Source organism: Pseudochaenichthys georgianus, chromosome 22 (assembly GCF_902827115.2).
Source record: "Pseudochaenichthys georgianus chromosome 22, fPseGeo1.2, whole genome shotgun sequence".
In the NCBI taxonomy this organism is placed as follows: Eukaryota; Metazoa; Chordata; class Actinopteri; order Perciformes; family Channichthyidae; genus Pseudochaenichthys; species Pseudochaenichthys georgianus.
In genome coordinates, this window is record NC_047524.1 from 22710980 (window position 1) to 22736313 (window position 25334).

Below are 25334 nucleotides of genomic sequence, written 5' to 3' on the forward strand. Positions count from 1 at the left end.
ATTGATTTTTTCGCCACCTTGGTGGGGAGCTATGGCCGACACGGCAGCTTAAGCAAGAAGCACACCGTCTGTTGTGTGCACGATCTTTACCATTCAAATACATTGTGGGGGAAGGTCGGCTGTAAGCGTGCATGCATGACCTCTTGATCTAACACTGTGGAGCTGCTGGAGATCATAGCATTGTGTCTTTGAGAGATGTACTGGTCATGCCAGGTGAAGTCTGCGCGTGTGTGCCTGTATGCTGGAAAATCTATGACTGATCGTGTGTAGGGATAATAATTGGATGATTTACATGTTTCATAGTTTTTTCCATGCCTGCTCGAGCCAAGTGGAACTTCTGCCAATGTATCTGTTGCAATGAGGGGCAATACATTTTAACTCAGACCCTCTCCTCTTTTCTTCACTGTCCACCCCTCTTCTCTTTTCCTCTATTCGTCCTCTGCCTCTTTACTCCTAATACAAGCCCTCATTTGTTTGATTATTTATGAGGCCTATCAGGAATCTTAGTGAGTGGGAAGGTCATTTACAATAGAGCCCACGGTGTTCTCACTAGACGTGACTTCGCTCAATGTTTACACGTCCTGCCTGTCATTCAGAAAGGTCTGCTTCTCATCCAGCGAGGGTAATGACTTGCTGAGTTCTAATTAGTTCAACAAAGTAGGGTTGTCAGTAGGAGATTGGATGAAGTTTCACTAAGACATTAGGCATTGGTAGCACTTAAGTGGATTCCGCCAATTTTACACAAAAAGGTCAGTGTCCTCCTTATGTGGAGTACTAACTGTTTTTAGGATCTTGGCCTTAAATACTGACTAAAATTCAGGATATTAAGATTGTGATAATTAACCAATTCTAACAATTTTGGTGATCAACTGTTTGAGTCGATTACAGCCAAACCTTTGCTTTTTGCACACCCCTCAAATGAAAAGACCTATACTGCTTTGATCAGTTCTTTATTATTATTCATTTTTAAATGAACTTATATGTTTGGACTATAGTGAATTGTAGGCTTTAAGCCGTGGGATATTGTGAAGAGGAATTTAAAGATATCTGATAATCAGATAAAAAAAAGTATTATATTGATAAAGCATATTTGACGAGATGACAGAAAGACCAGAGAAATAAATGGGAAATGGTCTACGGCAATATGTGAACTTCATGGTTTTTGAGAACCAGGGCACTGCAGCATAATATCTTTGTATCAGTATTCCTAATAAATAAAACATCAGAATCTAAAGGTGTGTGTGTGTGTGTGTGTGTGTGTGTGTGTGTGTGTGTGTGTGTGTGTGTGTGTGTGTGTGTGTGTGTGTGTGTGTGTGTGTGTGTGTGTGTGTGTGTGTGTGTGTGTGTGTGTGTGTGTGTGTGTGTGTGTGTGTGTGTGTGTGTGTGTGTGTGTGTGTGTGTGTGTGTGTGTGTGTGTGTGTGTGATATAAAAGAGAGAGCGTATTGCATGCAATGTTTCTAATAGAAGTAAGTTATTAATAGAACTAAATAAAATCTCAACGTGATGACTGAAGTTACAGCCCTACAAGCCGCACCACACTAATGGAAAGTCCATGGATGTATACTTTCTTCTGAATCTACTTATTTACCTCTTCCAGGTTTGTCACGCGCTTCATCGAGCTCGACGGCCTCACCTGCCTGCTCAACTTCCTGCGCAGCATGGACTACGAGACGTCGGAGAGCCGCGTCCACACCTCGGTCATCGGCTGCATCAAGGCCCTGATGAACAACTCCCAGGGCCGCGCGCACGTCCTGGCACACCCACAGAGCATCAACACCATCTCCCAGAGCCTGCGGACAGAGAACATCAAGACCAAGGTGGCCGTGCTGGAGATTCTCGGGGCGGTGTGCCTGGTGCCTGACGGACACAAGAAGGTGCTACAGGCCATGGCGCACTACCAGAAATATGCTGCAGAGAGGACTCGCTTTCAGGTGAGGGTGCTAAATGTTGGTCAAAAATACCTTCTGTATAAGGCCTTTGCTGTAGACATGGGGGAGACAGACATAATGGGGAGTTGCAGACAAATATTTCAAAGTAATGCTCAAATAAATCACCCTGTGGTCATTTTGATTAGTTGGAGACTCGTGCTGCCGCAGCTCAGACTGTTGCCTCAGGTTAAATCAACACTGGGCATATTAAAGGCAAGTGAGGACATCCAGAATAATGGATTGTGTGGTGCTTAAGTGACTAGCAGGACTGAGTCAACAAGCCACATCTCACACGTCCCCCCGGGGTGTGTGCTAAATCATGCCGCCTCAGGCTAAGCTAACACCACAGGGGCTGAGTGATTTCAAACTTTTGAGACCTTTTGAGTTATGATTAACATGCTAAAGTATGTCGGTGTGAGTTTCAAAGGGAAAAAATTGTGTGTTATCAGGTTTCTCTTTAATGTTGTGTTTTGATAAATCAAGATTGTAGCGACATGTTCCTTTTTAATGTCTGACTCAGTTGCTATCTGATGATTTAAGTGTTGAAAATGTATTTTTGGATCAAACTAACTTGCTGGCTAACTGTTCGATCTGTCCTGCCCATGTAGACGCTGCTGAATGAGCTGGACAAGAGTACAGGCCGCTACAGAGACGAGGTCAACTTAAAGACTGCCATCATGTCCTTCATCAACGCTGTGCTCAACGCTGGAGCTGGGGAGGTCAGCAAATCCATAGGCATTTTAGATACACCCTATAACTGTAAATAAAGGGGGGAAAACTTCAGTTGAATTTAGTTTCAGTATTTAGAGAAGAACTCAACACATTTGTGAGGGGAAAAAGTAGTGGGATATGTTTTTATTTTACTTGAAATGTTAACAAATCAAGAATTCCTGCTTAGGTTTGACAAGCCCCAAAGTGTTAGCCTCTGTTAGCTTGCAATTCAAATGTTTATGTGAACTTCAACGTTCAACATTTTTGAAAATAAACTGATGGACCTTCTGGCAGAGAGTTACATTAGCTAAGAAGATTAATACCACTCTTGTGTTTTCCTAGTAAATATGAAGCGACAGCGAGAAGCCGCTTAGTTTAAGTTAGCTTAGCCTAGCATAACAACTGGAAACGCAGGAGATACAGCTAACCTAGCTTTGTGGTTAAAAAGAATCCACCTTCCACCTTTTTCATGTCTTTTATTAATATTAATCTAAATGTCCCTCTGGTTATTCAGTAGTAAATGTTGTTTGAAATGTAAATGTATAACCAATCTCTATTTGACAATTCAAATGTTTTCAATTTTTCTGATGTCATTGTGTTGATTGTTCTTTTATTTATAGGACAACCTTGAGTTCCGCCTCCACCTAAGGTACGAGTTCCTGATGTTGGGCATCCAGCCGGTCATCGACAAGCTCAGAGGGCATGAGAATTCCACTCTGGATAGGTGAGGAAGAAGCCTAATGAGCAATTAACTAATAAATGATATTACTCTTCAGCTCTTCTTCTTTGTAGAAATTGACTTTGTTATTAATTGCAGTGAAGAGGCAGTAACTCCTCTAATCTCCGACAATTATTTCTCCCTGCCCAGGCATTTGGACTTTTTTGAGATGGTGCGGAATGAAGATGACTCGGAGTTAGCCAAAAGATTTGATACTGTGAGTAACCTACTCTTGTGTGTTTTTTAACACAAAACTATTTTTTTCTTCTTTTTCAGTCATTTGTGTTTATTAATGTGGCTTCAATTGGCTATAAGGTTCAGCTGCCATATGGCTTAACTCATCCAAAAGGCAAACAAATGAATGGTCAGACAGTATTTTGTCATTCAAAACCTGTTCTTTATTTGATAGTCCCACGTCGATACTAAGAGTGCCGGTGCAATGTTTGAGCTGATCAAGAAGAAGCTGAGTCACTCAGACGCCTACCCCAACCTCCTCTCCATCCTCCAGCACTGCCTCCAGATGCCCTGTGAGTACATGCATGACAGGAAGCTTTTCTAACATAACAATAATTAACAGATAAAGTGTACGTCATAGACCAACTTTACATGTTGCACTGACCAATATATGGAGGAACTTAGTATGTCTTTGTGCGACTTCACATCCAGATAAACGTGGTGGTGGCAGCCTGCAGCACTGGCAGCTCTTAGACAGGATCCTCCAGCAGATAGTCTTGCAGGACGAGAAGGGACAGGACCCAGACAGCGCCCCTCTGGAAAACTTCAGTGTTAAGAACATCATTCGCATGTAAGTGGAATCTCATCATCCTCAAATAACCTCAGCCAATTGACAGTTGTCGTACAGTAGATGTGTACTTATGTGTGAGTAAGAGTAGGAATGGAGAAAGAGAAACAAAATATACATTCTGATAACGTTTTAATTTTTTAACTAGATTTCATTCTTGTCTTTTTCGTCACAATTAGTGTTTAATGACATTGCTGTTATCTCGTAATCGTCTTGTTTTTGTCATTCAAATAAATGGTATTATTTGCTATAATATCCTTCAAATTGTATAATAGGATACTATTGTACAAAGGGATCCACGCCAACCATCGTAGGAACTGTAATTCATAATATGATAAGGGAGAGTTACTGTAAGTGCACTCTACTTCCAATGAGTGTTTCAGGCCTCTAAAAGCTGCTTCCTATTCTCCGAAGCTGTAAACCCTCATTTATGGAAAGTCCTCGTGGTTAATGCATCACTTCCAACCAAGATCAAAGACAAGTCTGATCAACTCCAGCTATATGTCAGATTGTTTGAGGCACAGCTGGAGGGCAGATAACCACTGCGTCAGAGCTTTAGTGGAGGAAGCATTCACAGTAAAACAATATTCAATCATGTAAGGGATAATGTGCAGCGACGCGGTCATTATGGGGAAAAGAACACCGACAGGCTGATCAGGAGCCCGACGCGAAGCGGTGGGATCTAGATCGGCATGAATCCCGCACATTATCCACATTATCCCGCACATTATCCCGCTTATTACACATGGCCACATTCTCAACAAAGTAACGTTATGACTCCCAATATTAATTGAAATGCTGGATTTAGAAAATGATTTTATTGATTTAAAAAATAGTTGTATGTATTGATTTAAATTGACATCCATCCGCTAAGAAAAATAGTCCGTTGTTACCGTTTGAACTAACGTAGCAACGGTAGGAACTGCTTCGATAGCGTTTTTCAGGAGCTTTTTGATTACAGATTTGAAAACATCGCTGCTTGCTTTAAAAGTAGCACAATTCATTATGTCAAACCTTGGGAAGTATCTAGATATCCCTGCCCTAATGCCAAAGTAACTGGCAACTGAATATGTGTCGCCGTTTGATGTCTATGTCTGGACCGCTGCGTAAAAAGGAGGGTTTCTGCCCGTTACTTCTCCGCTGTTTTCTTGTTTGTGCAGATGTAAGCGTCCTTAAAAACGGTCAATAAGTGCTTGACAGCGGTCTGTCTGTTCTGGATTAACAACGTGTCACGTGTTCTGAATTGACCAATCAGAATCTAGTATTCAACTAAGCCGTGTAATAAAACACCACTCTTGCACTGGCTATATTCAAACATGTTATGATGGCAGTGGAGAATGTGGTTTCACAGGAAGGTGAGGTGAAGCTAGCAGCAGGGGGTCCTGGGTAGAATCAGAGGAAGCCACGCTCCAAGCATGAATTGGCATGAAAGCGGAAGCTGGAGATCAAAAGGAAAATTGCTCTAATCGCATTAAGCGGACAGGCCGGTCAAGTCAGCCATGTTTAGGTGCGGCCAAGCAGTCACTTTCATGAAGGTGAAATTAATCTTTTATAAAGGGAAAACCAAGCGCAAGTAGACGTGTTCTGTATTTCATAACACTGTTGAACAGAGGGATTTACTCAAATGTTGAGGGTTTTGTGGTCTTGTTTTTACGGAATTTAAAAACCAGTCTTTACTTGTGTTCAGCAGCCAAAGACAACGGTGTGCTGTTGGTAGTGTAAGAAGATGGATCCATACAATACATTTAGTGTGTTTTTCCCATAATTCTTCTATCAGACGTCCTTTTTTTTCACCATCTTTCTTCCACTCTCCACTTTTTTTGTTATTTCTAAAGCAAGCTTCAAACCAGTGATGAATATGTTTAGTCTCCGCAGTGAAAGCTCCGTAAAACATGTTGCGTGGTAAATCTTGGCCCCCGCTCACTCCTACTTTGTTCACTAATTCAGCCACTACTGTTTGTGCAATCAGTTCACTTGAGCGTAAATCTTTCCAGTAACATACAGAAAGCAGGATTTGGACGCGGCATCGAAAAAAGTCCATTACTGTCCTTTGCAGATCAATCACGGCGGACAAAGCCTATCCCTTGCTTTCACATCACTGCCAAGTATTTTTGTGTTTCCATAAACTCTCCGGGAGTAAATTCTGTAAGGATTTGCATAAACTAAGATCTCCTCATTGCTTTGGCTGCGTGCCGGAGGTTGAAAATGTACTGTACGTCTTGTGGTGCGGACGAGGGGGATGTTAAAACAACTGTTAAAACAACTTGGAGACAAAGTCATCCATCATCTGCGGTCACCATGACGACTGCTCTGACTACTCACACGTGTGCCTCATCCAAAATTAACACTCCTATACCAATCACATTCTTTCCACAACAATGTAACGGTATTTATTTGACCAGTGAATAAGAAAGTGCTCGGTTTGAACGAGTTGGATCAGATGTCATTAAAGCAGCCCTCACTTTATAATCCGACCGTCCTGTTCACTAACGCAATCATTTGCAGGACCTAAATCTGATTCATGACCAACTTGCTTCGAAATGCTCTTGTGGATTTGCTTGTGAATTGATTGCAAGTAATTAAGGGTGAATCGTTACTGCAAGTTTGCTTTATCCTCGTTGGCAGTCGTACGTTAGCACTTGTTAGCACCCTCTCTTATGCTCTTTGTTACTTGTATACTCTCTATCCTACTGAAACATGTCTATTCTCTCAACTCTAGACATGGCTTTCACCGATGCTCAAGGTTTCACTTTTCAAATCTTTCTAGCTAAATTAACTCTTCAAAACACTTCATATGATCATCTTTCCTTTGTTTTTTTCATTCAGTTTTAACGTTTCTATTTATTTCTTTACTCATACCCTGCCCCTGCCCACACATTAGCTGATCACATTTACCAAATTAACCAAGTGCCAAATTGTGTAACTGAATATAATTGATTTAATTCCTGCAGGATTTATTTCAGCACTAATGTTGTGTTACGCTGCTTAAAAGAGCAAACCGCATGAACCAAGTCAATGCCGGTGATGAATCTGGATGATAAGATTTATTTTCAGTTGATTTCCAACCCAAATATTGAATTCCCCTTGACTTGGTTGTACTGCTGTTGACCCCTACATGTGAGAGTTCTGTGCAAGTGTATGTCTGTTTTTGTTTCTGTGCTCATTTGTGTCTGCCTGCTTCACAGGTTGGTCAACGAGAATGAGGTGAAACAGTGGCGAGAACAGGCAGAGAAGTTCAGGAAAGGTAAGACGTGTTTGACACACTGCACTCTGCAGGTTGAAAGGGAAAATGCATCTTATAATATACCATGCTTTGTTTTGCCATTCTGTCATTTTAGATCATTTAGAGCTGCTAGGTAAACTAGAGAAGAAGGAGCGAGAGTGTGAAACCAAGACCCAGGAAAAGGATGACATGATGAAGACATTGAACAAAATGAAGGACAAACTCCAGCGTGAGGGAGTGGAGCTTCGCTCAGCCAGGGAACAAGTCCATGACCTGTCCTCACACATCAATAACATATCTGTGAGCCGTGCTGCTTCTTATACAACCTTACAACAAAACATAAATCACCCTGTATGAATCGGTGATATGCTGCTCTTTAATTGTGTTTATCTTATTTTGAACAGATTTCTCTGTTTTGTCAACAGCCCAGTAAATAATGTTAAATACAAAAACACAACAAATTGATAGAAATCATATCTGCTTGATTGACTGCAGTTCCTAATAAGATGTGTTCAATGTGCATTTAGCTTAGCAAAAACACGCAGGAAATGGTCAACGTTGCCTTCTAGCCGCTCCACAGCTTTCATATTTTACTCTTTGAACATGTACTGTATGTGTTATTGACAAAGGTACCAAGAAAAATAACGATAGCTAATTGAGACTATCTTCTTTGCATAAGATAAAATAAGCCAATTACATTTAAAAGGCTGGGCCCAGTAACTGACTTTTGTTGGATGTATTGTGTGCTACTTTGCTAGCTAACAAGATATAATGTTAGTTGGACTGTTTTTGGGGCATTAGCAGTTTTTTCCTCTTCTTTCATGAAAGCTAGCTATTTAACCCTGCTTCCAATACATATGCTACGCTAGTTTGTGTTTAAATTGCATCTTTGCTGCAATGAAATGTTATTCAAAACATGGCATAACTTTTATTTCTCTCTCCCAACCTATAGGGGATGGGTGTGTCTTTCCCGCCTCCTCCTCCTCCCCCTGGCAGCCCCATGGCTCCACCTCCACCACCTATGATGGGTGGCTGTCCACCACCTCCTCCTCCTCCTCCGCTGCCGTTTAGCTGCCCGCCTCCTCCGCCGCCTCCTCCCCCACCTGGAGCACCGCCTCCTCCACCAGGAGCCCCTCCCATATTCGGAGCTCCGCCTCCTCCTATTCTCTCTTCATTCAACTCCAACATGCGCTCCAAGTCCATCCCGACGCCTTCTCATCCTCTGAAGTCCTTCAACTGGGCCAAACTAGGAGAGGTGAGAAGATCTACTCTGCCAAACTCTAATTCAATTTAAAGAACAAAAAAAATCACATTTGCAACCAAACCTATTAATGAAAGCAACCATTGTCCAAAATCTGAGATCATTACATCAGAAAAATCCATGTTTTTCATTATTTAGCATTAAGATTTTTTTACAGCAAAAACTAATATAATTATGTAGAAGTTTTTTTTAATCAACCCCTTGTGACCTTTAACCCTTTTCAGAATGTGATCAACGGCACCATCTGGAATGACATCGATGACCTGAGAGCTTTCAAGATTCTTGACCTCAAGGACATCGAAAAGATGTTTTCCGCCTATCAGAGACAACAGGTTTGGATTTTCTACCAAGTGGGATACAGTGTGTGTTTTGGCGAGGATACAAATATAGGCCCAGAAAGCCTCTTGTTTTACTAACTGCTGCATTTGGACTTGGAAGTGATTCTCTAGTGTGTGTGTGTATACGTGTGTGTGGTGGGTTGAAGGGTAGGATGTTGTAAGAGGTCTCTTGAGTCTTAAGAGTCTAGCTCCAGGCTAACATGAACAGCTGTTCACTATAATGCTGTATTGTCGAAACGCCTCTGAGCTCGAGCTTTGCCCTGATATCTGCGGTGTATTAGTGTGAGAAATGGGGAATTGACTGGGTCATCACGGGCTCATGGAACAGAGCAACACTGAGGAAACACCAGGGAAGTCACGAAGAGTCACGACACAGGAAGCGTTTTACTAAAGCACACGGTTTAAAATAAAGAGGCAATTGACTAAAGCATGTTCAACCAGGGACTTGCTAACAGGATAATTGCCGTATGCGTGCCTTCGGGGCGACACCATACAGTACATAGCAATTACTCCCCTCAATGCTACAAAGTTATTACACGCCACTTGTCATGGGATAATGTTATATGCATGAATTGATACGTTTTACTGCGTCAAAGTGGAACGTTAATATGCCGCAATGATTTTCAAATATTCACATCAGTGGAAGAGTAATGCTTGTCAAAGTCTCTGAAGAGGTATTACTATTGTTGAATTCCTTTACAAGGTATTTTACTGCCATGCTTAAAAGCCTTCTGACAGCTTAAAGCACAACCTCTCTTTTCAGGCTTTTATTAAAGAGTAATAATTCATTTGGGGCTGTTGCTGACGCTTATTTACTGTGTGTATTTATTTATACAGAGCAGGCTTTTATTGGCACGGGCCAGCGGTTAAATGGCCATCTCTACGGCCACATAAAAACCCAAGGTCTGCCTGGCTTTGACAACCTTGCTCGATTTAGCAAGAGTGCGATTCCATTCAACTGCGATATTGCAAAGTGTATTCACGGCATAATTGCTTTTCTTAACTTGTCATTGGTTTTTCTTTCAAAATTGACTTTAGTTTACATTCCCCCTTCTGTAGGTTCAGTTACCACACTCATTTTTCATGTTCCTTGTTCCGACAGGGGAAGCAAACACAGACATCACAACACGTACCTTTTACGGAGCTTTTACGGGAGATTGTCTCACCGTAGCTGTCAATCTGATCAAAAGACGTGGCATTAAAACGAGAAAAAACGCGGCTGAATCGGTTGATCCATAGGTTAATAATGTATCTGTGGCTTTGAAGCAATTGTTTATAATCGATAATTCAATTTTTATGGAAAAATCGGAGCACAAAAGTTAGCTGCTAATAGTAGCCACCAGAGTGTATGCAGCTTCCGGTTTTGGCTACGCGTCACTCTCACTCCTTATTTGGTCATGTGTGTGGGTTAGACTGCTGCATAGCCAAGACCGGAAGCAGCAGCCACTCTGGTGGCTACCATTAGCAGCTAACTTTTGCTTTGCGATTTTTACATAAAAATGGAATTATGGATTATAAATGAAATAATTTGTTTATACAGAGACGTTAAAAACCTATGGATTAACCGATTCAGCCTCGTTTTTTCTCGTTTTAATGCCATTGAACACGTCTTTTGATCAGATTGACAGCTACGGTGAGACGATCTCCCTAGAAGCTCCGTAAAAGGTACGTGTTGTGATGTCTGTGTTTGCTTCCCCTGTCGCGAGTTTGGATGACTCAGTGATGATACTATATACCTAAATAATCTGTGGAACCTCAGCTTTAATTGGATATCTTGTATGTGCAGCTACGATAAGTAATAAGGGTACTTTTATCTTGAGTTCTGTGCCAAAGCATTTTTCGCTCAGGGGTCATTTAGATGACTTTTATTTTGTTTTGGTAAGAATGGTTTGTATCGTCAGTTAGCTGAGATTATTTCCATTAATCTGGTATAACACATTAATAGGTTCTTAAATATTAAGATTCCCTGAGACACAGTGTCGTGAAAAAAAAAGTAAAGTACCCGCAGGGACCTTGGGGCTTAACAGGTTAAAGAAAACGCAATATATATCGCAGGGGAACAAAAAACCGCAATGTCAGTTTTTTTCAATATCGTGCAGCCCTACAGTAGTTGTGTTTATATCCTACATTTGATTTTTAAGTATATAATGCTTCACCGAACACAGGAGGGGGCTTGGCTGTCTACAAATAAAGACGGCTCATTTTAATTCTCGCCAAATATATTGAGGCTGAACCTGAACTTTCAGCTTGGGAGCCCCCTAGTGGCCGCGGGGGCCCTATGCATCTGCGTAGTCTGCCTATAGGAAGAAACGGTCCTGATAACAGTTGTGACCTCTTTTTAAAATACTGAAACCAAAATAGAACAGAGTTTAAAAGCTTTTCTGTTCACCTATGCAGAGAAAATTGCAAAAAAATTCATGAGCCTGTGATGAGTTGGACATTAGATTAGCATTGCTTCCCAGCTTCAGCTTGTAGTATGCACAGTTGTAGTTCCTTGCTCTATGGTCACCTCTTTTTTTCTGCTTGAAATGCTAATCTTTGCATGTGTTTTCAATTTGTTTGTCTCTCTGCACTCTACGAATGCCTGGGCAGGAGCTGCTCACTAACCAATCCTTCAAACAGGTGAGTTAAAGCTTTTTCAGGATCTTTATTTCATGGTTTCATTCCAATGCTCTATCTTCTTCTCCTCTGCCATGTTTCTTTGTTACAAACTAGGTATAGTTGCAATATAAATACTGTGAAACTATTAAAACGTTCAATCCATGAAAAACGTTCCTGTATCCAGAAACTTTGAATGAGCCATCAGCACTTCAGTTATGATGCCACAGAATTAGAGAAATAGGTAGAAAGTGCCGTTGCAGTTATTTCCTGGCTGCAATGACAGTGACGGGACGCCAATAGCAGTGATGCAGTAGAACCCTAAAACATTTCCAAACAAAGCAGATTGGGCTTTTTAAAGAGACAGGCGCTAAAACTGAGCGTTTATCTAGATAGACCACATGATACAAGTAATGTGTTTTTTGAACATTAAAGCATGTAAACATATTCTAGTAGAAACCCAACATCTCTATGCAGCTGAAAATGTGCATATAATGTCTCCTTTAATCCTCATAATTCATCATCATCATTAACTTAGCAGGAAACGTCTGAATTGAAATGCTGCCACTTGCATGTCCAACCTTCATGTTTCCTGGCACAAGAAGAAAAGAAAACAGTTTCCAATTCGATCAATTGATAACTTCTATAACAGATGAAGGGGCTTTTCTCCAGTTACATAGGGTTGAGTGCACAGTCTAGAAACAAGTTGGCAAAGCTGCCTTTAGTGCGTAGGCAGAGAGGGTTTTGGCGGGCTCTGTGAATGGGAGTTGTCCCGCTAACCCAGTGCCAACCTCAGGCTGTTGCCAGGCACTGCGGGTCAACGCAGGCATGGAAAACGGCACTTGCTTTATAAGCTGCATCTGTTTTAAATACGTCATAGCCGGTAACCTCAAAAATAATGTTTTCTGGCAACAGTATGCTGGCTTAGACCAGAAATAGGTTGTGTTTTACATGCAGCCCTGACTGTTATTCTCAGACATGTATTCCCTCTCCGTGTGGAATGTTAATGCTACATTCGTGTGACTGGCCTGAACCAAGTCTTGCGCAGTGTTTCCTGTTCCTCCTGAGAGTTGTATAGGTCTGCCTGCATTGTGTTTGCTGTGGTGACTCGCCAAATCAAATCTTCCCCCGCAGGAATTTATGTATATATTTCTTTCTTGCAAACGGCATACATTTGTGAATTTTTCCACATCTTTTTTAAAACATGTTTTCATACAGCATCCATAATTCAGTTCAGGGTTTATAATAAGACGTGCATTATGCCTTCAGGGTCAGTGGCTGAGACCTCTTAACGTATTTGGATGGAGTGCAACATGTTAGTATGGTACGTGCTTGATGGTATCAGTGATCAAACGGCAATACTTTTTCATTCTTTTTTAAAATGTCTGCTCCAAATGAACGCGTTGTCAAATGCTCAAAAGTTCATTCTCAACAAGTTAACAGATGTGAGAAGCAGCACTGAGCAGGCTTCTCATTTTGAGCTCTCTTATAGGTGGAACCATGTTGCAAATGTAATCTGGATCTCTGTCTTTCTCCTTCTGCAGAAAGAGACGGGCTCCATGGATGACATATACGTCAGCACGCGGAAGGTCAAGGAGCTGTCGGTCATCGATGGCCGACGTGCACAGAATTGTGTCATTCTTCTTTCAAAGTACGTGTTCCATCAATGGTGTTTTGTTGTACTATCAGTAATCTTCTTGCTTTTATCTTAGATGTAATTGTGAAGAGATGCCCTGAGCACTGAAATAGGAAACACTTTGGGTCAGGGGTTGGAGATGTAACTCAGTGTAAGCTGCTTGAGGCAGGTGCTTCTTGGGTCTGGTACAGGAAATGTGTTTTTAATGGACACACGAGGACATCTGTCCGTGTAATTGAATAACCAATGGTAAGAGCAAGCTTAGTCATATGACAGACAGAAAGCATTATCCAGGATGTGTCCCTGGAGTGTTTAGATTATGAGGTTTTTGTCTATTCTTAGACATCGAAGTGCTATTAGTCTCCCCAATAAAGGGACAATTTACCCCCAACATACCATTTTTCTTCTTATTTGTGGTATTTGTACATTTTATTTAAGGATATTTCGGTCTGCCTTGCCTCCAATATGATGGAACTAGTCTTGTGTTCATTTAAAAAATTCATTTGAAAAACTCAAAAGAAATGTTGTTTTCCAGAAACCATGACACAGACTTGTGAACAGTTTCATGTAGGAACTATTTTCTTACACTCGCCAACCGTATCAATGTGCAGTGTAAGTTGTGAAAGTTGAATATACAACTGTACTTTTGAATGTGTATGAAAAACTTGAGGAAAACATGAATTGTGGCCTTCTCTGCTGAGCCGTTTAGTTAAACAGTTCAGAAAGCCTCTTGTTCGTAAGTAGACGCTTCCTTTTGCACGGTCATATGATTTGCGGGTGTAGCTGGGTAGAAAGAAAATAGTTCCTACATGTACATGAAACTGCTCACAGCTAATTTTGGGGATGGTCTTCAGTAACCAGGTCATTATATTTTTCAAAGACATTGCTGTTAAGTTTTTTTATTGTGTTTTTAAAAATCTAATTCCATTATTATGGCCGATATCTCCAACACTCCAAAATAATCTGGATTCAGGAATAACTAATAATATACATATATGTTTGAGTTTGGGTTGAACAGTCCCTTTTAAGCCATATGAAATCATGCAAATGACCCTGCTCCTCCCAAGAGGCTTTAAGGCGTACTTTATGTAAACTGTAATCAATTGACATAATTTAGAATCCACCCAACAGTATGGTTACCATGTGTGTGTCTTCTTATGGCAATGATCCAAAGCCCTTTCACAAATTTGAACCAAACCCCCCCCTCCCTTTACAGATCGATAAAGAGGGTCCCTGGGAGCCTTCTCCATCTGACATGCTGCAGCACTGTCCCTAAACCCACTCTCGTGTCAATAGAAAATGACCCTAGGGTACGAACTAGATCCAAATGGGGTCAGCAGCTGCTCAATAAGGCTTTGACGCACAGACTAACAATGCTGTTATTGATCCTAACGCAACCCGGCACACTTAACATGCACTGAAAACAGCTGGCATTGCTCCCGGGAGTTGACTAGGGTCCAGATCAGAGTATTAGTTACAGTTTTCTCTACACTGTTTGTAATGTGCCAATTAATTACATTTAATGTAATGTAATTACAACCCCTTCGAATTTGCTTCTCCCTTGCAGGTTAAAAATGAGCAATGAAGAGATCAAGAGGGCGATCCTGGAGATGGACGAGAGGGAAGAGCTGTCCAAAGATATGCTGGAGCAGGTGAGGGTGGGGGGTGATGCAAATATCAAAAAAGGGGCTAATCAAGTCTCTTATGGGTAGACATGTTTTTTTAAGTGGTTTGATGTTCTTTGCTTGATCAGAAGACACAGTTATAGATTTCATATATTTCAAAAAAAAGAAACATCCTGATATTTTTTTACTGATAAAGTTTTGGAATGATTTACACATATTACAGCATAATGTATATAGCTAATCAACGAGCTAATAGGGGCCGCCGTATTGTTGAATTGGTTGAGCTGGTGGCCAATGTACTGGGCTCTCGGCCCCTAAGCAGAGGACCGGGGGTTGGAATCCTGAAATCCTTTTTTTTTTTTTTAGCTACTATGCATGAAGTATGCTCCACAGCTTTAGCATCTGGATAAACTCTGACTTTGCATCCTTGCAGCTGCTGAAGTTTGTCCCGGAGAAGAGTGACATCGATCTCTTGGAGGAGCACAAACACGAACTGGAGCGCATGGCCAGGGCTGATCGCTTCCTCTTTGAAATGAGCAGGTACACAGGTCTACTTTATTATCAAATCATATTATTCATTTGTAACATTAAGATATGGTGATGAACATCTGTGTCACAAAGGTCAGTGTCTCTGTTATAAAACAGATGCAATAGGTCTGTCTATTGTCAGCATTTGAAATGGAGCATTTCCAAAGTGAACAACATGCAGATTGTGTGCAGGATCAAGACATAAGACAGTTACCACAAATAGATCCTAAAATCCTGCAGAGTATGATGGCTGTTCAAAAGCAACGTGGGGGGGGCTGGGATGAAAAACAAGCCTCTAACTTTGAGCAATTCTTCATTCAGCTGTGAAAAGAAGCCACGACGGCCCTCTGAGGACTCCCATCGCATCAGACAGTGGAGAATGTTTAAATAAGCGCATTTCTTCCATTCTCCGAATCTGGACCTTTTTTTTTAGATAATTAAACCTTTTCATTTCCTTCCGTGAAATATTACCCTGTCCACTTTCTTCCCTTTTGACCACATCTCCTTTGGTCCCAGGAATACCTCTGGGATTTAGTTATTTCTTTTTTTGTTGCCATTTAATATCCCTCATCCGTCCTTGAAATTCCCATTCTCTGCCCCTGTGAACTTTTGGGCAGGTTCAACAATGCCATTTGTCAACTTGCCAATTTGATGGGAGCCTGTTTGACGATAAAAGGCCTGTGAAAACTGAGAGGGGGAGTTTCGTACGATTGGGTGACTTCAAGCTTTGAACTTACACTCCCCTTTGTTCCCTTCATCAGAATTGACCACTACCAGCAGAGACTGCAGGCTCTGTTCTTCAAGAAGAAGTTTGCAGAGCGTCTAGGCGAAACCAAGCCTAAGGTTGAAGGTAAGGACAAACACTAAAAGGCTCAACTCTTAAGTGATTATATAGAGGATAATGGCGGCAATATTCTATATTGTTAACATTTGAACAAATAAATCGATCATAATATCTATTTTCTGCCAAAGCATACATCTTATACTGTGTATCCTGCCACAGAGCTGTGTTGTTGTACACAAACTACTAAATGCCACGCCACTTAAAGAGGCACTTTTTTTCATGTTGGGGTTGTCCCTTTCCTGTAGTGTGTTTATATAAATGTGTGTGCAAAGGCTATTGTACATGATCGGCTAAGGAGCGGTTCATCTCTTAAGCGGTTGACCAATCAAAACAGAGCCAGCCAGCTAACCAATCAGAGCAGACTTGGCTCTGGTTTCAGACAGAGGGTGAAAAGAGGGGCTGCAGCACAGGCAGTATGAGAAAAATAAGCTCTACCGTTAGATACGTACTTGCCCAAAGGATTGTCCTTACCAGAGTTCAAGACTTCAGACCAATCAGAACATAGTATTTGGGCGCTAATGGGTTAGTACACTTTTGTCTCAAGTCACTGTCCGAGAGCAAAGCTACTAAAGAAACCCTCACCCTAAACAGAAATGGAGCAAGCTATAATCATTTTACAGAACATGCTTTGAGGGTGTGTCACATACACATGATTTTACACATCTAGAAGCAAAAACATACACTGAAAATGTCAGCATCTTTGATCACTTTGAACTAATGCTATTCATCATGACATGAGAAAGTCTTTCTCTGTTCTAAGTGTGCACATGTGTATGCATGGTGAGAGCGCTGGCCCATTGTGCATTGGCCCAGGGTAGTTGTTCACTTCCAGCCAGCTTCCAGGTTACCAAGGAGGCTGTTTTGGAAAGCTGGCCCATGTTGCGATGGGAAAGCCTTTCATAAACCGTTCACTTCAAAGACCCAGGAAAAAGGCATCCACTGAGGTCTATAGACTTGTGTGCTCATGGGTGTGTCACTACTGAGCTGTCCTGAGGACTGTTTAAGCAAGAGATCATTGAAAACACTATTCTGCTGGCCTTAATGCCCTTTTCCTACTCTCACCCATCACATTATATTTTCCAGCAGTGTCTTATTTGCAGCGCTAAACATAGACTTTATTAAAGAAGGGAACTTACTCACCACGACATCGCCCGTTGGTTGTTAGACTGCGGTTTTAATGATTTTGATTTTGGCATTTTGAGAGACACTGTTTTGTTGTTTTGGAACCAGGAGTGACCAGTACAACGGACTCTGGTGAATTTTACGATTAACATTCATGAACTGAAAACCAATTGTAAAGGAGTTCAAGTTTTAAGTCGAAAAACACAGAAAACATTCAAACCACACAACAGTGTTCTTGCGATCGGTCAATCACAAGATGGCAACGCCCCGAAGCATACCCCCATTAATCGTCTATTTCACTCTTAATGGTACCACCATTTACACAATTGACATCACGCCGTATTGAAGAAGACTATGGATTCAACCTATTAGGAAAATGTTGAGAATTGTTTTCCTAGCCTTCTATAAAATCTGACTTCTTTATGCAACGAGTAGGGTCGCCCCCTGCTGGACGCCAGAGAGAAAGCAAGGCTCACACCCGAAGGTTGCCTCTTGACTGTGGCTTGTTTGTCAGATCCATTTATCTATTACTGGAAAAGAAAGTGTGCGCAGAGGAAACAACCTGTGCGTTTTGAGCATTGAGTCAAGCCTTAACAATCATTGTTATTGGATCCAGATGTTCCCAGACCACAATGTCCATCGATGCCCGTAATAAAGCCTCCATCCCCTTTTATTATTGGTGTTACTTTGTCACATAGTCTCGATGAGACTATATTTTCCTGGACCACCCAGCATGTTCAATTGAAGCATTTCACAAGACCGCCAGCAGAACCCTGTCAGCAGAGCCAGAAGAACGATTCCCGTGCTGTATCACTGCAGAGCGAACTGGAACAATAACAATGTGGCTCTGTTAATGCGTTTCACATTCACACCGAGGCTTCCTCTGCGGAGAGAGGGAACCACCTGCACTCTGCCAGACCATTCTGTTCTCAGGGGGGACGGGAACAACCCCTCCCCCCTGCTGTTGTATGGATGGATGGAGAGACTTGATGGGTTTCCCTACTCGGCTGCCCAGTTGTTGTGGGGAATATTGATCAATCATCATGAAGGATTACAAAAATGAAGGAAAGACGAGATGTGTGCGCACGGGGGCTGAGTAGAGAAGCAGAATGGAATAAGGCTAGTCTTATAATATAAGTGATGCACTAAGCAAAGTGCACACGTATCAATCACAAACTCTATGATCGCTCCAGCTGCTTCTCTCTTTATCCATCTTCCTCCAGCGATCCTGAATGCATCCAAGGAGGTGGTGCGGAGCAAGAAGCTGACTCAGATCCTGGAGGTTGTGCTGGCCTTCGGCAACTTCATGAACAAGGGCCAGAGAGGAAACGCCTACGGCTTCAAGGTCTCCAGCCTCAACAAGATCGCTGACACCAAGTCCAGCATAGACAGGTGATCGGGGGGGGGGGAGAGACTGTTGTGACTCCATTTTTCCAAAGAGAGATAAATGTCCTCTCAATTCCAGAGTTCCTTTATAAATGTGAAAAACAGATACTGCTCGCAACTTATATAGCATGATACTTTTGGTATACTTTTAAAACTTTTTATGTGCAAAATATGCATTATCAAATGGTAACATTTTGTTGATTTAAAATAAAAATAAACTCTAAAAAATTGCATGAAAAAAAAGCGTTTGCCTGTAGTGCCTCCGCTTCTCTAAACCACAGTTACTCAGATGCACTTTCATACATTTCCTGTTTGTATCACCCAAAGCTTTATGGGAACTGTAGTGCATACAGTAGTGCCGAAATTCCTGAAAATATAAGTACATTTTTGGCAATACTTTTAAAAAGGTCCCATCCAGCATCCAGTATGCAGTCTCCGCAGCAAAGTAGGAGGGTTCGACTCCTGAGCCCACCAAACATGTCATGTCCTCCCCTTTCAACTCGAATAAAGGCAATCTCTGGCCAGAAAAAAAACAACTCATCAATATGGTCAATTTGCATTTTTCTTTGTAAAAGCATTACATAGCATTTCAACTATTTGCATCCCAGATAGTGGTATGACATTCCATTTCATGTAGCTGACGCTTTTATCCAAAGCGACTTGAAATAAGTGCAATAAACGATAAAGATTCAAACTGCTGACATATTCTCTCCAAACAAGACAGACCATTGTAAGTGCTGGTGCACAAATCAAACTCTTAAGCTGCTAACTGTTTTAATGTTCATGGCCAAGGTACAAGTACAACAGGTGGGTTTCTCTAAGGGTATCCAAGCGACTTCACTGGACTTTTCAATATATATCGCAATCCTAGTGAATGTCACTTAAATGAATAACAAAGTGTTAAAACAGCCAAGGATTCAAAGGGTTAAATAAGAGTATTGAAGGTGATACTTTAACTCAACAAGAATAAGTGTTTCCTTGATTACTTTGGTTAAAAACCTTTTGACTTCACTTGTGTCTCGACAGGAACATCACCATGCTGCACTACCTGATCATGATCATGGAGAAGAACTACAGCGACACGCTGCACGTCCAGAACGACCTCTGCAGTGTACCCGAGGCTGCCAAAGTCAAGTGAGTGCACAAGTATTTACAGTGGGGGAGGGAGATAGTCCTACATGCATGTGTTGTATAATATAAAAAGTCTTTTCTAATTTTACTTGCTGAAAATGTAAATAAGGTCCCAAGTTGCACGCCAAAACTAGTCGGGAGTGCAGTAAAGACATGTCCCTTCATGTTTCTTTTCTCCTTGACTAGTTTGTCGGAGTTGGAAAAAGAGGTTCACAATATCAGAAGTGGACTGAAGGCTCTAGAGGCGGTGAGTTGTTGTGTCACGTTCTACTCCTGTCTGTAATGATGTGTCGGAGCAGGGCAGCGATGGACAGCAGAGTGAAGTGTTTACGTGCTGGTCATTTTCCACACCGACAAGAAACGGAACATTTGTAGCCGCACACAGAAACACGGAGTCACGCGTCACAGAGATGGAAAAACAGTGATTTGTTTATGTGAAACTCCATTATTCAATGTTAGAACTGGTTTTAATCCCCGGGGCGGCTTGTTTAGAAGAGGAGGACACCTGCGGAAAACCCAGCTCCTTGTAAAAGAGTCCTAAGCGATGAACAATGAAGGGATCCTAACCGGCAACGTACTGCAAACTCTCACAGGACTTCACCATGGCATCAAACTGTCATCGTTCTTGTTTTCAGACCCCTATGAAGTAGATGTTTTCTTCCGTCCCCGTCTTCCTTTTCCCGACTTAAAGCACACAGTTACCTCGTGATTTCACCATCGTTGGCTTTTTAAATCACGTATCTCTTGTCTTGTTCTGCCCTGCAGGAGTTGCTCTACCAGCAGAGCAGGACGAGGGAACGTGGGGACAAGTTTGTGGCTGTGATCGGAGACTTCATCACCGTCGCTGGCTTCAGCTTTTCTGAACTGGAGGACCAGCTGAGCGAAGCCAAGGACAAGGTAACGGCACAACCTTTATGTCGTGGACAGACGGGGGAGGAGTGAGCAAAGATACTAAAGAGAGAACCTCACCTCTGTGCATCCCGCCGTGTCCTTTGTAGACAGACGTGAGCAGCGCCAGGGAAACAAGCAGTTACAAAGATTACTCTTCATCTTGTTTCGTTCTGATTCTGCACTCCTCCTTAGTGCAACACATGGCCTTTGGAATCCTACTGGCTCATGCATTGATGTCTGTATTCAATGGTGTAAGCTTCAGCTACCAGTGGGACTGTGGGGATCCCCAAATATAGTGTTTAAAACATTTATTTAAACATTTGATTTAATAAAAAAGGCCTTGGGTGCTGTTAGCATCCAGCTGCCGACTCATTGGAAGATGTGAACCTCTTACCTTGTTTGCTATGAGGTTCATGAGCGTTCGAATGAAGACAGGAGGAAGGGCTCGAGGGGCTTGAACAGAGCCTCCCCGCAACTTAATTATTTGTTCAAGGAGGAGGTTAAAGTATTGGAGGGGAAGTCATGGGGAAGGAACGGGAGGAGCAGGACACCGGTGACCACTGTAAAACAAAAGGACCTGTGTGTGTGTGTGTGTGTGTGTGTGTGTGTGTGTGTGTGTGTGTGTGTGTGTGTGTGTGTGTGTGTGTGTGTGTGTGTGTGTGTGTGTGTGTGTGTGTGTGTGTGTGTGTGTGTGTGTGTGTGTGTGTGTGTGTGTGTGTGTGTGTGTGTGTGTGTGTGTGTGTGTGTGTGTGTGTGTGTGTGTGTGTGTGTGTGTGTGTGTGTGTGTGTGTGTGTGTGTGTGTGTGTGTGTGTGTGTGTGTGTGTGTGTGTGTGTGTGTGTGTGTGTGTGTGTGTGTGTGTGTGTGGGTGTTTCGGCTCAAGAAAGTAGAGGAGAATGAATAAACAGTACAGCGCCATGGCAACAAATGTATCTCGCCAGACATTACTACATACAGTACAAGGGATTACAGCTGTCCAAGGTCATGTGGGTTATTGGGACAGGGGGTTTTCTCTTATCCTGAGAGATTGCTCGGGTGTATCCTTAAAACACCCACACAGAGACATGTTCACAGACAATGAAAGATCCAGCCTAAGAAAAACAGTTTAGGCTTACAATTGTAATTGCTGACTGATTTGAACGTGTGCTGGATTATTCCTAACACAGCAGTGATGTCACCTGAAGAAGGGGCTCGATGTAAAGAAGATCACTAAGCTTATCACATGGATGTGTGGAGGACAAGACATCGGCACCACATTTTCTAGCAATACATAAAAAGAGTTTTAAGCTTAATTTTAAACTAGAGATGTCACACTGAAAACGGTTGAGAAATGATTTGATTGGTGGAAGTCTATGGGAGTTGGATAGGCCAAACATGCAACACTGCTGTGACATTTTAAAGTCTGTATTTTGATTTACCTCCAATAGCATCAGGTTTTCAACCCTGTGACAAACTCATGGGGTTTGTTTCGGCGTGCTAATGGCAATGAATGGATCAAAGAAAGCTAGTATACACGGTTGCAGATCTTACACAGGTGCATCTGCCAAAACTCTGCAGAACTCCCTGACATAGGCAATCATTTGTTCATATTGTTATTTCTAGCTCAGCACCAATCTTCAACTTTAAGTTAATCCCACTTTCAGTAGCAGCTGCTCATCCATAATACTTTAACTGTTACTCCATCGCCAGATACATTTTTCTTCCTTTACCTAATAAGTTGGCTCAGCGTCGCTGGCAGACATCGCCGTCTTCCAGCTCCAGAAAAAAGCTCTTCGTGCTGGATAAAGACATTTGATTTTCAGTTCAGTTTGTATCTAGATGCAGTTGAGTTCATTCGGTTCATACGGTGGCCAACAGGTGCAAACGCACTTCAACGGCCCAAAGCACCTACATTAGAAGAAACGCGCTACAGTTTAAAAAACAATGCAAATATATAAAAAACACAAATGTGCCAATGGACATGTAACTTAAGAAACATCTTCTTGAACTAATGCGCAGCGTTTAGAAAAAGTTCACCATCTTGACGAAACATGCGTTTACTAAATGCACTGCATAAACAAAACGCTGCCAATACAACATTCTGCTAAAGAAAATGCTGCACGATGCACAACCGAAATGTCACTGTTGGCAAGTGTTTTTTTTTTTTATAAATGTTTTTATTAGTTTTCGCACAGATATCAAACGGACATTTTCAAGACATTGCATGTAAAATACTGTGTTTTCCTAGTACAGTTGACAAATAAACACGAACCCCAATACCCCGCAATCTCATTCACACAGACATACAAGGGGGGGGGGGGCAAGGAAATAAAAACAAAATTAAATAAAGGGTGAATATTAAATAGTATTTCAAAGAAAAAGGGGGGGGGGGGGATACTCTGCTGAGAATTAAGTATTGGGTTCTTCACCAATAGTAAGGGTGTCAATGTGGTCCAGCAAAGGCTGCCAGGTATCATGGAACGTCGTCAGGGCGCCCCTAAGGGAGAACCTAATCCTCCCTGACGCAATACAGGATTTCATGAATCCATAAGTGTTTTGACAGTATATTTGAAATCACTATGTTAGCTACATTAGCTAGCTAGCTTACAGCAGATTTCTATAGCAAGATGACATGCAGAGCAGTCACAATACCACCATATCATGAGTGATTTAAGCAGAGGTTGACTACATTTGTTAAAGTGATAACAAATACATGATGTGATTACCAGAGCCAGTATGAGTCAGCCTTTTAAAATAACAACTTTGAATCTAAATGCTCAACAAGGTGTTCAATGAACGTCCACTGATACAAATACACGCACAAACAGCAGGTGTGTGTGTGTGTGTGTGTGTGTGTGTGTGTGTGTGTGTGTGTGTGTGTGTGTGTGTGTGTGTGTGTGTGTGTGTGTGTGTGTGTGTGTGTGTGTGTGTGTGTGTGTGTGTGTGTGTGTGTGTGTGTGTGTGTGTGTGTGTGTGTGTGTGTGTGTGTGTGTGTGTGTGTGTGTGTGTGTGTGTGTGTGTGTGTGTGTGTGTGTGTGTGTGTGTGTGTGTGTGTGTGTGTGTGTGTGTGTGTGTGTGTGTGTGTGTGTGTGTGTGTGTGTGTGTGTGTGTGTGTGGCTTCCATGGTGAACAGCCCATGATGACAGGATATCTTACATCCTCAGACTAGAGCAAACCGCAACTCCTTTTGATCACAATACTAGAACACACACAGTGTGCTGTAAACACGATTGATATTTTACTTTACTGGAACAATAGAACCGAGCAGGAGGGACTTCTGCTCGCTAACCAAAACAATATGTTGACGCAATTAAAGCAAGACAACACATACAAAAACATTTCATGCATTGGTTAATTTGAAAAGTCTGGGATATTTTGATCCAAAATGTCTTCATCAGATTAGGGGGAAATCAGGAAATACATTATTCTCCGTTTGTAGATTTCTCCCGTATTCACCAAAAGTTGGCAAAAGATACACAGTTGCATTTCTGCTTAACATTTTAGAAAAGTTTTAATACAAAGAAATCTAAACTTCCAAGCTGCACCAATTAATAGTTTAGTATAGTTTAAAGTTGGAGGATATCGCCCGGATCTTGCTGTGTTCCTGCTGTATACCACAGTACAAAGCATGTGTGTGTAGAAAGCTCAAGTAGGTTTGGCTGCAGGCATGGTCCTGGCCAGGGGCGGCGGGTGCTGTAGGCTAGGGAAGCTAAGCCTTCCCTAATATTTGTGTCACTGCATCCTGGTCAAAATTAAAATATAATGTTTGTGTCTTTGACATTAGCGCTGCTACTGTATGCAGCCACCCGCCCTGTACTACGAAACCAGTTGGTGCAGTGATGTCTTATTTTGTTGGCCGACCTGCAAGTTAGCTTCGCAAGGGCTCCCTTAATAAAAAGCAACAGAACTTCCCCATTGGATTTTGATATATTGTTTAAAAATAGGCTATGTTGACAACACACGTTTATGATAGCTAACACATTTAGTTCAGCAGGATAATCTCCACATATTAAAACCATGTTTTAAGCATAAATGCAATCGTCAGAATTTAAAAGCTAACAGGCTATAAATTAACTACAAAACCGTTGCATAGTTGTGCGTCACCACCGCTAAGCTAAAGGCCGTGTTGACCTTGAGTATTCTCATTTAGTCACTTGTTAGCAACCGTCGTTTATATGACACATAAAGGCTTTGGATATTTCACTATTCACTGACGTATTTCATGTCGTTGAACGAAACGTGAACATCTCGTAAGCTTTTGTTAGCCACAGATCTTATTTCAGGCTTCTAACCACAAACATGTCAACAAAGTATTGACTCTGATGCCAGAGAACCGGAAGTGGGTTTCAGGACTCACCACTCTATTGGCCAAATGTTTAATCTCTTCTAAACGAATTGTAAAAATACAATAAATGTCTCTGTGCAGTTTACCAAATCTCTCAAGCACTTTGGGGAGGAAGAAGGGAGGATGCAGCCCGATGAGTTCTTCGGGATCTTTGACACCTTCTTACAGTCGTTCAGCGAGGCACGGCAGGACCTGGAGAACATGCAGCGCCGTAAAGACGAGGAGGAGAGGAGGGCACGAATGGAGGCCATGGTGACTCGCACATTCA

General features: G+C 41.9%; 1 protein-coding gene across 5 annotated transcripts in view; it reads left to right on the top strand.

Annotated features, from left to right (window-relative positions):
• daam2 (dishevelled associated activator of morphogenesis 2) overlaps window positions 1-25334 on the top strand; it is a 122342-nt gene that overhangs the window by 91949 nt on the left and 5059 nt on the right. For 4 of the 5 annotated variants that reach the window (XM_034111036.2, XM_034111039.2, XM_034111038.2 and 1 more), the window contains exons 6-25: window positions 1599-1932; window positions 2538-2648; window positions 3261-3364; window positions 3509-3575; window positions 3768-3885; window positions 4025-4163; window positions 7346-7404; window positions 7499-7683; window positions 8336-8638; window positions 8869-8976; window positions 11575-11604; window positions 13125-13231; window positions 14784-14868; window positions 15275-15381; window positions 16131-16219; window positions 18559-18727; window positions 19748-19855; window positions 20039-20099; window positions 20618-20749; window positions 25148-25318. In XM_034111036.2, the coding sequence (XP_033966927.1) occupies window positions 1599-1932; window positions 2538-2648; window positions 3261-3364; window positions 3509-3575; window positions 3768-3885; window positions 4025-4163; window positions 7346-7404; window positions 7499-7683; window positions 8336-8638; window positions 8869-8976; window positions 11575-11604; window positions 13125-13231; window positions 14784-14868; window positions 15275-15381; window positions 16131-16219; window positions 18559-18727; window positions 19748-19855; window positions 20039-20099; window positions 20618-20749; window positions 25148-25318 (2587 nt within the window). The remainder of the gene's footprint in view (window positions 1-1598; window positions 1933-2537; window positions 2649-3260; window positions 3365-3508; window positions 3576-3767; window positions 3886-4024; window positions 4164-7345; window positions 7405-7498; window positions 7684-8335; window positions 8639-8868; window positions 8977-11574; window positions 11605-13124; window positions 13232-14783; window positions 14869-15274; window positions 15382-16130; window positions 16220-18558; window positions 18728-19747; window positions 19856-20038; window positions 20100-20617; window positions 20750-25147; window positions 25319-25334) is intronic. The other variant, XM_071201683.1, reaches the window with a different exon arrangement.